Source organism: Hyperolius riggenbachi, chromosome 1, assembly GCF_040937935.1.
Source record: "Hyperolius riggenbachi isolate aHypRig1 chromosome 1, aHypRig1.pri, whole genome shotgun sequence".
NCBI classification, from domain to species: Eukaryota; Metazoa; Chordata; class Amphibia; order Anura; family Hyperoliidae; genus Hyperolius; species Hyperolius riggenbachi.
Window position 1 is genome coordinate 264,034,324 of NC_090646.1, and position 13,184 is coordinate 264,047,507.

The window sequence follows — 13,184 nt, forward strand, 5'->3', positions numbered from 1 at the left end:
GAGCCAAAGGTGAAACCAGAGGCAAGATTCATCAAACAACACTATGCTGAGAGGGGGTATGATTGTAATTACCGTATTTTTCAGACTATAAGATGCTCCTGACCATAAGACGCACCAAGGGAAAAAATATATATACTAAACCTGGTGCATCCATGGTGAAGGGGCATCTTGTGGATTATGCCCCCTTGTACCTCTTGTGTCTCCCTGTGTCCTCTGTCTCTCTTGTGTCCTCCTCTATGCCCCTTTGTGTCCCCATGTGTCACCCTCTGCATGGGCACAGTACAGGGAGTCCCCAACATTGCAGCAGGTTAGAGGTTCCTATTGGCAGGCATTTACAAGTCAGGAACCCCCTGCATTTGGACTATAAGACGCAGTGACTTCCCCCTCCTCACTTTTGACTTATAGTCCAAAAAATACAGTATGTATTATTCAGTGCTACAAATATCGTAAGTTAGCACTATCAATTCACATTGCAATACAATTTTGCAGTATAATGCTGGGCATATATATACTAGATGTGATGAATAATATTGACCTGCTATTGATAATTTATCACATTCCTACAGTGACCAGTTAGATATTAAATCCAATCTCAACAGAAACCTTACTGAATACTTCTCTCCCTGCCACAGTCACAATCTTTGTACTTTTCACTGCAGCACAAATCTATAGAGCTCTGCTCTTGTGCTGTTCAGCTTGTTTTGAGCATTTTTTTAAGCTTAGTGGGAGCGGTAAAGGTATTTTATCAATGAAATGTGACACTATCTCTCACTGGTTCAGAGTTTTTGTCTCTACCATCCATCTCTACCCAGACGATCCCGTACTAACAAACATGTTCAATTCTGGGAAGTGGTTTGTAAGTTAAGTCATGTACTATACATACTGGTATGTATGAATAAATTATTTACTTTTGAACCTTTCCTCTGGATGTGGGCACTCAGTATAAACAATGTTTTTTTTTCAGTTGTTTTCAATGTGCTGTAATGGTTTTTAAAAAGTTCTTTACACAGCTAAGTGAAATCTGCACCGTTTGCAGCCTCTTACCTCTGACAGAACATATATTCTATTTCAATAGTGCTAAGGGTTAATGACCAGTGCTCCCCTTGCACTAGTAATGGTAAAATCGCCGTGAGCTCCCAGCGCATGCCAACTTTACCATGAGTCAGGTCTTTTCAGGGCCTGCTCAGCACCGTGCAGTGCCTGGGCGTCACCATAGACCATAATATTAATTACGGCTACAGCGGGGCAGGCAGAATTGCTACAAAGTCACTGTAAACCGAGTGCCAGCAATAGCTGGACCCCAAACTACATTTCCAAAAGGACAAATTAGGCAATCAGAGGAATATATTTTTGTTATTCCCCTAGATTATCTAGCGCAGGGAAAGCAGTTTGTCGGCTTCTCCATGTGCCCAAATTACAGCTGGCCAGAACATACAGTACATACACACGTTACTGCATCCGACTCAAAGAGAGCAATGAATAGAACTTACTTTAAAGAGTAGGACAAAACCAAACAAAGCAAGGTACCACACTCTGCAATGAATGATATGGATCCAACTGCCTTAAATTGATATTTCTCTATATATAATAGGTGCATACAGTAGGTACAGTAGGTGACCTAATACCCTTCCTCCCGTTGCAGCTACTAGCATTATAATGCTAGTTGGTTCTTTTTTTTTGCTTTATAATGTATTCAGTTAGCCAGTAAATGGTGTCATCTTTATTCAAAGCTTTCAGTATACTCCATGGGGCAGATTTATCAAGATCCGTGCAGGGAAAATTGTGGCCCAGTTAGAGGAAAAGTGAGGCAGCTGCTATGAGCGACCAATCAGGAGCCTTATTCTATGATTGCGCACCAGTTTGCATTTATTCTGCTCCAAATTTTCCATGCACTCATTTTTATACATTTGCCCCGTAAGAAGCTTTTGAGAAGCGCAATAATCTGTATTAAAGAAGAAAAACACTTGCTAACTCACCAAGGTCATACTTGGGGTCCTTCTTTAACTTTACCAGAGTGATCTCCCTCTCAGGTGTAGATGCAACCATTGTACTGTGTAGGGTATCTAAGGACAGAGTTAATAAAAAAAAGAAATGTTCAGAAAATAGAAGGAATAACCAGAAAAGCACTGAAGATCTTTCATGACGTACATTCAAACTAATTATGAAAGTATTTTTGTACAGTTAATTAGCCTTCATCTTAAAGCCCGCTTTGTTTTCATTCTCTATATATTTTCCTTTATTGTTTCCTTTACGTACACAAAAACATGCATAAATATGTAAAAAATGGAAACATCTTCATTAAAAATGTAAATGTCTCTTGTGCTGTATGAGTTTTTGCTCAACACTGCTAAATAAGGAAAAACAGACTTCTCTGTGGTTTGTCTTGAAAAGCAACCTTTCAGCAAGAGTGGTACAGGACTGCATGATGCTATCCATCAGCATTGCACAATACTTCAAAACAAACAACTGCATCATAAATTAGACCCGCACTCATTTACAGAAAACATATTGCATTATTGTATTTATCACAAAGTATTCATTAAATAACTTACGAGGCACTTACCAAAAATGCAGTGTATCTGTATTACTTAAAGGGGCACTATAGCGAAAAATGGTAACATTTAAAATATGTGCAAACAAATAAGAAGTACGTTTTTTCCAGAGTAAAATGAGCCATAAATTACATTCTCCTATGTTGCTGTCACTTGCAGTAGGTAGTACAAATCTGATGTGACAGAAGCGACAGGTTTTGGACTAGTCCATCTCTTCATATGGGATTCTCAGCAAGGCTTTTATTCTTTATAAAGATATTCCCTAAAAAGGATTTAAGCAATGATGCTGGCCACCTACCTACTCGCTGCACAGTTTTTTGGCAGTTGGACAGAGCAACTGCCATTCACCAAGGGCTTTTGAAAATAAATAAATCTCTGAGAATCCCCCCATGAAGAGATGGACTAATCCAAAACCTGTCGCTTCTGTCAGATTTCTACTACCTACTGTAAGTGACAGCAACATAGGAGAAAAGTAATTTATGGCTCATTTTACTCTGGAAAAAACATACTTCTTATTTGTTTATAAGAAAAAGACACCGAGAGCCCAATATGGTGTAGTATGCTCAGGACAATAGTGGATAATGTAATGTGAGAAGGTTATACTCAGTAAGTCCACCACTGCCTCCCCAGCATATTTTAAAACTTTTAATTGTTGTTTTTATTCTGCTGGCGCCTCTGTTCATCAAAGTCATCTTATTTGTTTATGTTTGCACATATTTTAAATGTACAATTTTTCGCCATGGTGCCCCTTTAATTTACCTCTTTATCTAAGATACAGGCATGTGAGCCCCCAGTATGTACATTATAAGTTGTTACACTGTGTTTATATACATAGGAAACTTGCGCCACTGTTTGTGCTGGCCGTGAAAAGTTTGTCCGAATTTTCCCCCTCAGTTTCTACAGTGTGGATTTACTCTGTACAGTACACTCATAATTACCCCTTTATTCATGTGCTGCTGGTAACATGTCCAAGCACCGAGTATGGAGAATAGACAGCAGCCAACTCATTTTTGCAGCACAAACAGTGCACAAGATACACTTATACACAGAATAAATGTAAAATCAGCAATGAAAGTAGTACATTGAAAGTACACTGCATTATTTACCCGGGCTTCATTTAAATTTATTGTAAGCTATACAAGTACACTAAAAACCTGTTCTCAGAATGGAAAGATTCTTTGGAGAAATCCTTGATGCTTGGACAAATTGAGGGTAAAAGAAGAAGACGGCAGAGGCAAAGATGGACAGACAGTATATGTGAAACTATGAACATGCCTATGCAATAACTGAAAGAAGCAGTGACTGACAGAAATCTCTGGCGTGCAAAAGAACATATGTTCACAAAGAGTTAGAGTCGATTAAACGAATGAAGAGAGAAAGGCCTGTTCACACAGTCAGCATGGCTGAGCATTGCGTAGTGCTCAGTATAACTGAAGGCTACAGTGGAGCACAGAATAGTGTAGCCTAATTAAAAACAATTGTAAAGGGTCACCCGTTTCCCCACCTCAAAATGGGCCCAGATGCATTTCCTATTTAATTACTGCACTGCATTGTGCGCAATGCGAATAGCACCCACTTAGTGATGAGGGAAGAGCAGGCAGGTGTTGGAAAGAGACACGCTCAGCGGTTTTTACTTCAGCATCTGTACAAGTCCTTACACTTTATTGTTTTTATGTTTGACAATACAAATTTAAAGTGCACTTCATGTTAGACGGAGCTGGAGGAAAAGAAATGTGTTGCACAAGAAAAGAAATGACCTGTAGACAGAAAGGGGAAACATTTGTCTGTACAGAGAGAGAGAGAGAGAGAGAGAGAGAGAGAGAGAGAGAGAGAGAGAGAGAGAGAGAGAGAGAGAGAGAGAGACACACAGAGAGAATGTGGAGAGGAGGAATGTTTTGCAAAGAGGGGAAGAAAAGGAATTGAACCCCTTTCCCCTGCAGAAAGTTCCCTTAATAAAGTTTACAGATTTCATATTGCCATGCTGATTGCACACCATAGCCCTTATCCAGTTCACTTTTTTGCCTAAGTTTTGTCCTGGGAGATAGTTTTTCACCTTCTAAAATTTTTATTTTTTTTCCTGTTTAAAATAACTTTTAAGTACTCTGAAATTGAAAAAGTACCAAAATGTAGGTGAAAAAGTTCAGTGAAAATGACCAGTATGCTCTGTATTTTCTTGCTTGCTGGTGGCTTTAAGGGCATTTTATTAACAAGGTGTGAAACTACCAGCATAGAGAAAACTTAGGAGAAAAAGTGAATTGCATAATGACCCATGTGGGGTGCCTCAAAGCAGACTGCATTGCATTCAAGTGTCTACAAACCCTAATATATATGAATAGAACTGCAATATTTTCTTAGGAAGAAGAGTCATGTTGCTGGTGAACCAGTCCTTTCCCCCTATACCTTCACTGCAATGTATTTTAGCTTCTATAAATGGCTGATAGCTACATAAATGCTATGTATATGTATAGACAGTTGTTTCAGAACATGGGAAGGGGATCCCTCACTTGTGGCCAGTGTATCCCCTCCACTACTCAGGCTTGTAAGTATTAGATTTCTCTAATTTGTATTATTGGCTAGATATTGAAGTGCACCTCCATTCACAGGACTGGAACAGCGGGCATGGGTGGGTAATTACCATACCAAAAAGAGAGGAGTTGGAGGGGCACATCCTGCAGTTTTACACTGTGTGTTATTAATAGGAGGAAACTTTCCTAGCAGCTGTATACGCTGATATTGGAAATCTGTCACAACTGCTCTTTTAGGGTGAAACAAAGTTTAAGTTTTATGTTTACCCCTTTTGCCTTTTTCATGGAAAGGGCACATTTGCAGATGGTCCTGGAACATGACTGGGCAAAATGTTTTAACTTTAGTGCCTCCCATACTCCTCCTAGAAGGGTCGGAATTTAGTTTAAGTCTGTAAAAAGACTCCTAAATACCTGTATCTTGGTGGCTGTGTCATGGCAGACCCTGCATAGCGGAATATTGGGAGAGTAGGTATTGCTGAGCTGCTCACCGCACCTTCCAATCAAAATGCAGGAGGATGTCGTGGCTGAACTATCAACTTAAGCCCCTTCCTATTAGGAGCCAGTGAAAAGGCTGGTGCTGACAGCATGAAGGGAACAATTTGGATGGACAAACTGTGAGTGTGCCTGAGAGAGCCTGTCCATCATTAGATTAAGCTACAGAAGCACCACAGGAATAGTTAAGATTTGTGCTGCAAACAAATGCGGCAGCAGAAGAGAAGGATTAGACTAAAAACACTTTTTGCCAGAAAGCAGCTTAAACTACTGTTCTTCTGAGGCAAAACGTAGTCCTAATGCATGACAAAACACCAGGTGAAGGATGCAAACATGTGGTATGTGTATATAATGCTGAGCTGACAGCTTAAAACTCAGTTCCAAGGGTTAGTCACCAGTGTCAACTGTGTGTAGAACTACAGTCAATTGTTCTCCTACACATTCCTGTAAGTTCTAAATAGAAACTCCTATTTACAGTATTTATTTTCTTAAAAGGGAGGGGGCCCGGAAAGGGTTAATAGTTTTTGTTTCATTCTCCTGCAGCGTTCAGTCACTGAGCTGTGCTAGTGAGCTCTATACGTTGTCAGTTGTTGTTCTGTCTATGAATGCAGAAGACTGAAAATAAAGTTTGGTGCTTACAGATTGAACTGGATGTTATATTATTATGCAACAAGGTTACTTCCACAATTGCTTAAAGTGACCACATAGGAACACTGTGACTTTCACACAAAGCACGTTACTTTGCGCCACAGGCAGGATAGCCATTTAGTGAATGAGGCGGTCAGAAACAGGTTTTTACCTGTGTGCTATGCCAGACTCTAGTTACAGTAAGTTTGTTGCCACTCACTGGATTAGTCAGGTGTTTGAAATGAGTAAAGGTGCATACATGTATCCAATTTTGATTGGCCAATCACTGACCAATTTTACCACTGAAGGCCAACAGAGTTTAAATACTATGAACAGATGGTGTAAGTAAGCTCTCATAACACATGGAAGTAGTAAAATTGGCCAGTCACTGGCCAATCAAAATTGGATGTGTGTATCAGGCTTATATTTTGGAGATGCTAAATTGGATGCAAAGTAAAATGGAAAGATTATTTTCATTAATAATATTACATTACAGGATGGATGTTATTATCAATAACAGTAGAATTCCCCTTTATTTCAGACTGACACTTTGGGAAGTGTATTTAAACTCATAAGAAAGGCTAAGTATTAACTGTAATGCATGTATAGCTTAATAGTGAGGCAGGTGGTGGTGTGGATTCCTGCAAAAATGTGACCTTGTAGACTGGTCATACAGTCCGGCATCCAGCAGCCATGCCTAGTTTACTTCTACAGAACAGTAGTGCTCATTGTGCTAGATAGAGTGAGCCTCAGATGAGCGCTAAAAACACCAAAGGTCTGCACATTGCTTTCCAAGCTGACTTCAACTGTTATGACCCTCGAGACCAAACTGTGACTGTACTTCCAGCAAAAAACAAAACTAGCATTTTACACACAAACTTTCCAAAGGCAAGTATAGTGTTCTGGAGCAGAGCTGTGCTTACAAATTAATCTAAAGCGCCTACAGATTTGAGGGACCCATGATTTGTTCATTCTAGAATGGATTGGGCTATCATTTTCTGCTTGCATGTTCTCTTCTGAGTGTGAGGGCCAAGGGAAACCTATCAAATGATGAAACACTACAAAAACAAATGAACATAAAGGGCCTGATTCACAAAGCTTTTCTGTTAAATTGTCTCACCTTTCTTATTAACTCACTCTCTCCTTAAAGGACTTAACTCACGATTTAACTCTCCTTAACTGACTTAAATCATGGTTTAGCTCTCCTTAACAGACTTAATTAATTGTATAACTCTCCTTAACTAACTTAAAGGGAACCTAAACTGAAAAAGTATACCAGTTGCCTGACTCTCCTGCTGATCTTGCGTCTCTAATACTTTTAGCCACAGCCCCTCAACAAGCATGCAGATCAGGTGCTCTGACTGAAGTCAGACTGGATTAGCTGCATGCTTGTTACAGGTGTGTGATTCAGCCACTACTGCAGATAAAGAGATCAGAAGGACTGACATGCAACTGGTATTGTGTAAAAGGAAACATTCATATCCCCATTCCCTTTAGACTGTAAGCTCGCAAGGGCAGGGTTCTCTCCCCCCTTTTGTGTCTTGGTAACCATTATACATTTTATTCATCATGTTAATTTTATCACTGTCATTACCAATTCCATAATTTGTTTTTATATCATTCTTTGTATTTTGTCACTAATTATGTATCTTGTATTTTGGTGTACTCCATTGTCTGTATCATCATGTACCCCATGTTTGTTTCTTACTTTGTACAGCGCCACGGAATATGTTGGCGCTTTATAAATCAATAATAATAATAATAATATCCCTCTCAGTTAAGGTTCCCTTTAATTCATGGTTTAGCTCTCCATCTATTTATCTCATGAATTCTCTCTCCTTATTTCTTTATCTCCTGCATTAGCACTACTTACAGTTTAGGTGAAAAATAAGTAACCTTTGTGAATCAACCTCAATGCGTGCTATAGTTACAGGTTATGAATCAAGTGGATGATAAGTCAGTATTAGGAGCATTTGTAGACTGCTGCTGACAGAAATGTACACCGGCAACTCACTGGTGTGAGACTTAACCTTATCGACGGACACAAGGAGCCATGGAAAGATGGATTGGCAAAGTAGCGGGAGGGTCTACAGCTGTTTCACCCTGTCACAATGCAGTACTGCATCATGACAATGTGAACCAGCTGTAGGCCCTCTCACTGCCTGGTCAATCCCTCTATTTTACAGGCTAGGTCAGTTACGATTGGGAAAAATTTGGGGTGAGGATAGGATTAAAGTGGACCTGAACTCTTGCACAGGACACAAGGAAAACAGGAAGAAATGCATCCTATGTGTTTTTAGAGAGAAGAGCCTGTCTAATCCCTCCTCATCTGTAAATAATCAAAAGAGTAATTTGATCTCTCAGCTGTGTCCGCACAGAAATTCTTCAGTCCTTGGCAATTACAGCTAACATTCAAACACAGGATGTTAACCGTTTGTCTGCTTCCATGAAAGCAGGAAGTAGACACACTGCAAATTTATTGAAGAAGTTCTGTAAGCTCTAACAAAGAAATGCTTTTCTTTAAAGGTTATTGTACTGTTGCTTATCTTTTAGAGCATAGAGGAAGTTCTGAGTTCAGGTCCACTTTAACTAGAGTCCGGAAGATAGATTAGAGATAGCCATCATACAAAGAAGGAAGGTTATGGTTAGGCAGAGGAGAGGGAATATTAGTGTTCTTGTACTTGAGTGTGCTTAAATTGTCTCAAAATGGTGCCCTAATCAATACAACAATATATGTGAACACCAATATGAAAACACTTTAAGCACCCTTTCTATTATACAAATGTATATTTTTTATATGAAATACTTCAGGTGGTATCCTGTAGTATCTAGCACCAAGATATTTAAAGCAGGCCCATCAAGTCCTGTAAAGCGAAAAGTGATGGTATTGTCATGGTTTTCCAGCACATTCTACAGATCCGCCATCAGATTTTGAGCTGGGTAATTTGTACGCCAACAAAAATGTGATTCATCTGTCCGGGCCACTTTTTTCCACTGCTCCATGGTCCAGCACTCATATGTCTGTTTGCAAAAGACAACCTCTGGATATAAGGCTGACCACATGCACTCAACTTCTTTGACTAGGACGAGGCCTGATCTGAGTGGAACTTGGCCTGATACTGCTGAATGGTCCTGGCCACCGTGCTGCAGATCCGTTTCAGGGTGTAGATCTTTGTCTAGCCTAGGCCATCTTTTTGTACAGCAATAAGTCTTCTTTTAAGATCCTCAGAGTTCTCTTGCCATGAGGTGCTTTGTTGAACGTTCAGTTACCAGTATGAGAGAGTGTGAGCGTGATAACACCAAGTTTAATACACCTGCGACCTAACACTAACCTCTGTCATGACTTCGGGAGGGAAAGAATTTTGACATTCTTCACTTTTGTTGCCAGCGGTTTAGACATTAACCCTTCTGGCGGTATAAAAAAATCCGCCAGGAGGCAGCGCAGCAGTTTTTTTTTGTTTTTGTTTTTATTATATCATGTAGCGAGCCCAGGGCTTGCTACATGATAGCCGTTGCTCAGCGGCATCCCCTCGCCCGCTTCGATCGCCTTCGGCGATCTCCGATCAGGAAATCCCGTTCAAAGAACAGGATTTCCTGGAGGGCTTCCCCTTGGCGACGGGGCGGGATGACGTCACCGACTTCGGGACGTCATTGGGGGTCCCGAACCACCCCTCAGCGCTGCCTGGCACTGATTGGCCAGGTAGTGCACGGGGTCTGGGGGGGCCGCACGGCGCGACGGATAGCGTCGATCGAGCGTGGGGCGGCGGCGATCGGTGTGCTGACGCAGCTAGCAAAGTGCTAGCTGTGTTCAGCAAAAAAAAAAAAAAATTTAAACAAATCGGCTTAGCAGGGCCGGAGAAAACCTCCTGCGCGGCTTACCCCGAACTACGTTCGGGGTTACCGCCAAGGAGGTTAATAGCTGTGTGTTGAGTTATTTTGATGGGACAGCAATGTTATACAAGCTGTACACGGACTACTTCAGTGTTGTCCCATGACAAGATAAAATATATACAAAAATGTGAGCGCTGTGGCCACTTTTGTGAGGTACTGTATACATTTTTATAATGACCTGAAGCAGAGCGCATGAAAGAATCAATAACAGTCCAAGAACAGGAGTACAGTTTGGCTCAGTGCCATCATGCTGTTCACATTGCCACGAGCTGTGCATAGACAAAGGGCTCTGAGTAGACCTCAGCCTGTAGCCATCGTGCTTTAACCTCCCTGGCAGTAAGCCCGACCTGCACTCGGGCTAGCCGCCGGAGAGGAGCACATGGCCCCCGGAGTTTGTTTTTTTTTAATATAAAATTTGATCTAACTGCTTAAGCTAGCACTTTGCTAGCTAATGATGCCCCCCCAAGTCCCTCCGCTCTCCCCTGATCACCGCCGTTATACGTACCCCCCAGGGATCCCACGATGGTGCAGCCTCCCAATCAGCTCCAGGCTTCGCTATGGGGAGGATCGGGACTGCGCATGATGTCCGATCATCGCCATAGCGATGACTGAAGTTAAAGGGTGAAGATGCGGCTCTCGCGGGATCGCGAACAGGTAAAGATTGCCGGTGGCGATCAGGGGGATCAGAGCGGTGCCAGGGGACTTGGGGGCCACAGTTAACTAGCAAAGGGCTAGCTTAAGCAGTTAGATCAAATTTTATTTAAAAAAATCCTCCCACGGACGGAGAATCTGATACTGCGTATCACCAGGGAGGTGAAGAAACAGCTGATGTACTAATACCTTGGGCTTTGAGTAGCAACTCCCATTTAGTGTCAATGAGCATTGTCGTACTTCTTGATAAGCTAATGAAATGTTCTTTAAAACCAACTAAGAAACCAATCTATAGATGACCAGCCGTTTATGTTTTTGGATTAGAGAATGTGTGAAATAACTGCATGAAGTCACATTTGAAGTACAACCACCATTGAGCTAGGTCTTGCACAGATAAACAGAAGATTGCTTAGCTAAAGATGGAAATGATTAACAGTGAAAATTGTAATCTGTGATCCATCAGGAATCAAAACGTGTTTGAGAAGAAATAGTAAAGCCACAAGAATGTTAACAACTGCACACAGAACATTTTTATATTCCAGAGAGAGTCTGAGAATGGCCCCCATAAGTCGTGATCTCGCCTATTCCGTCACTTTGATATGTCCATACAGAACGACAAATGGTTCCCAGTACAGGTGGGCGCTTCCACCGACATTCTTTTTATACAGTCATGAAAGGCAGAAGTTCAGTATATTCTACTAGTGTTTTCATTTAATTTTACTACCTGACAGGAAATAAACTCATCTGCGCAATTCTGGAAGGTTTCACACTCATGTTCAGCTTACAGGAAAAATAAATATTCCTGGGGTTGATAGGAAGTGCTGATCTTGACACTTCTAGGATTTCACCTAGTGGAGCTGGTCTTGAAAGCGGATAACAGCCAGTTGGGCTGTGCAGCACATGTTACTCTGTTACATGTTAAAGGGGTTATTTAAAGGCCACAAATTTAATGTATGTGGAAATGGAACAAAAATAATCCGCTGAGCTCTATAATCAAAATAAAGTTGACATTCCATAAATCTATGTCTCAAATGAGCCTATAGATGTGGCTTGGTTGCTAAAGTTAACTAAACACAAAAACTAAAGTATAGGAGCAACTAACCGTGCATTGATCACATTACTAACTTGTACTTCATTAAGTCAAAAGTACGGTACTTAATTTTTGAATTTGGTTGCTTTCAGCTCTAAAGCAGATGTCTTGGTAATAATTCACAATGAAAGAATATATGGTGAGATAAGTTAAAAAAATGCATTTATTAGCAATGCATAATGTTTTTGCATTCCACCTCTATGGCTTTTGCAATAAAAATATTCAAATTGTCTGGTTTGGTTGGGTTTTGTAGTACAATTTCCTACTGAGATGACAGTGCAGTTTTACCAGAGAAAATACTGTCCATAACACTGACATATGGCAGGGAGGGGGCACAAGACAGTCTTTTCCTGTTAGTACAGATCACCTCATGCACTGTACTTCTTCCCTGGGGTAAAAAATGTAACTCTTTGTGGCCAGCAATGCTGCTATGGCTCAGTCTCCAAAATAAGAATCTGCATAGCTTCAGTGCTGGCCAAAAAGGTTAATATGCCAGCAACATAGGGAGGAGCTGGACAGTGAGAGCTGGTCACCAGTTGGGAAACACTCTCTCTGCTTCCAGCTAAATGGATGCTGAAGGGATCTGTGGATCAGACAACTGACTCTTCCAAACTAAACTTTTTATTGAGAGGTGATGAAGAATTTTAGAGATTTGCAAAAACTTTTAATATGGTCACACGTGGATGGCTTATGTACAAGTTAAAGTGGACCCAAACCAAACTTTTTTTAATTCAAAATATTTAGTTGCACCACTCTGACACATTCAAAGATAAATAAACACTCCTTCAAGCCTATGAGCATTTCAGTGCATGTTTTTCACCCTACTCTTTGCATTACTAGGGTTATACAGGTGGCAGCCATTAGCAATTCCTCCTTTGCTGGACACCATCTACTCCACCAGTTTGCCGGATTATTTGCCGGCAATATGAAAGGAAGGGAGTGGTTTCTCCAATAAATGTAAAATATTTTATATTTGTCATCATGCAGCTGAAAAAAGGCTGCTATTTATTATTATAATTTAGAAAATAGATTTTATTTCTGAAATCTTGTATTTTTAGTTTGGGTCCACTTTAAGGTCTGTTACTTTAGAAGTTCTAGAGAGCTGAGAGAGAACTATTAGGTGAATCCATAATAAATAAAAAAAGGACCAGGGTGTATAAATTAATAAGTGTTATGGAGGATTTGATCACAATATGTATGTACATGCAGAATATACACACACAAAAGGTCCACACAGAAAATGACAGTGTCCATATAGCAACATTTTAGTTGCAGAAGCCTAAATATATTCAAAAAGTTAAAACTGTGCATGTTGCGTTGCTCAATGCGCTATGACCTAGGTTCTCAACGTGTGAT

General features: G+C 40.6%; 1 protein-coding gene across 6 annotated transcripts in view; it reads right to left on the reverse strand.

Moving 5' to 3' along the window:
- The window catches only part of PTPN13 (protein tyrosine phosphatase non-receptor type 13), a 289,441-nt gene that overhangs the window by 73,062 nt on the left and 203,195 nt on the right, over positions 1-13,184 (reverse strand). For all 6 annotated transcript variants that reach the window (XM_068233487.1, XM_068233483.1, XM_068233482.1 and 3 more), the window contains one exon: positions 1,977-2,063. In XM_068233487.1, coding sequence (XP_068089588.1) covers positions 1,977-2,063 — 87 coding nt within the window. The remainder of the gene's footprint in view (positions 1-1,976; positions 2,064-13,184) is intronic.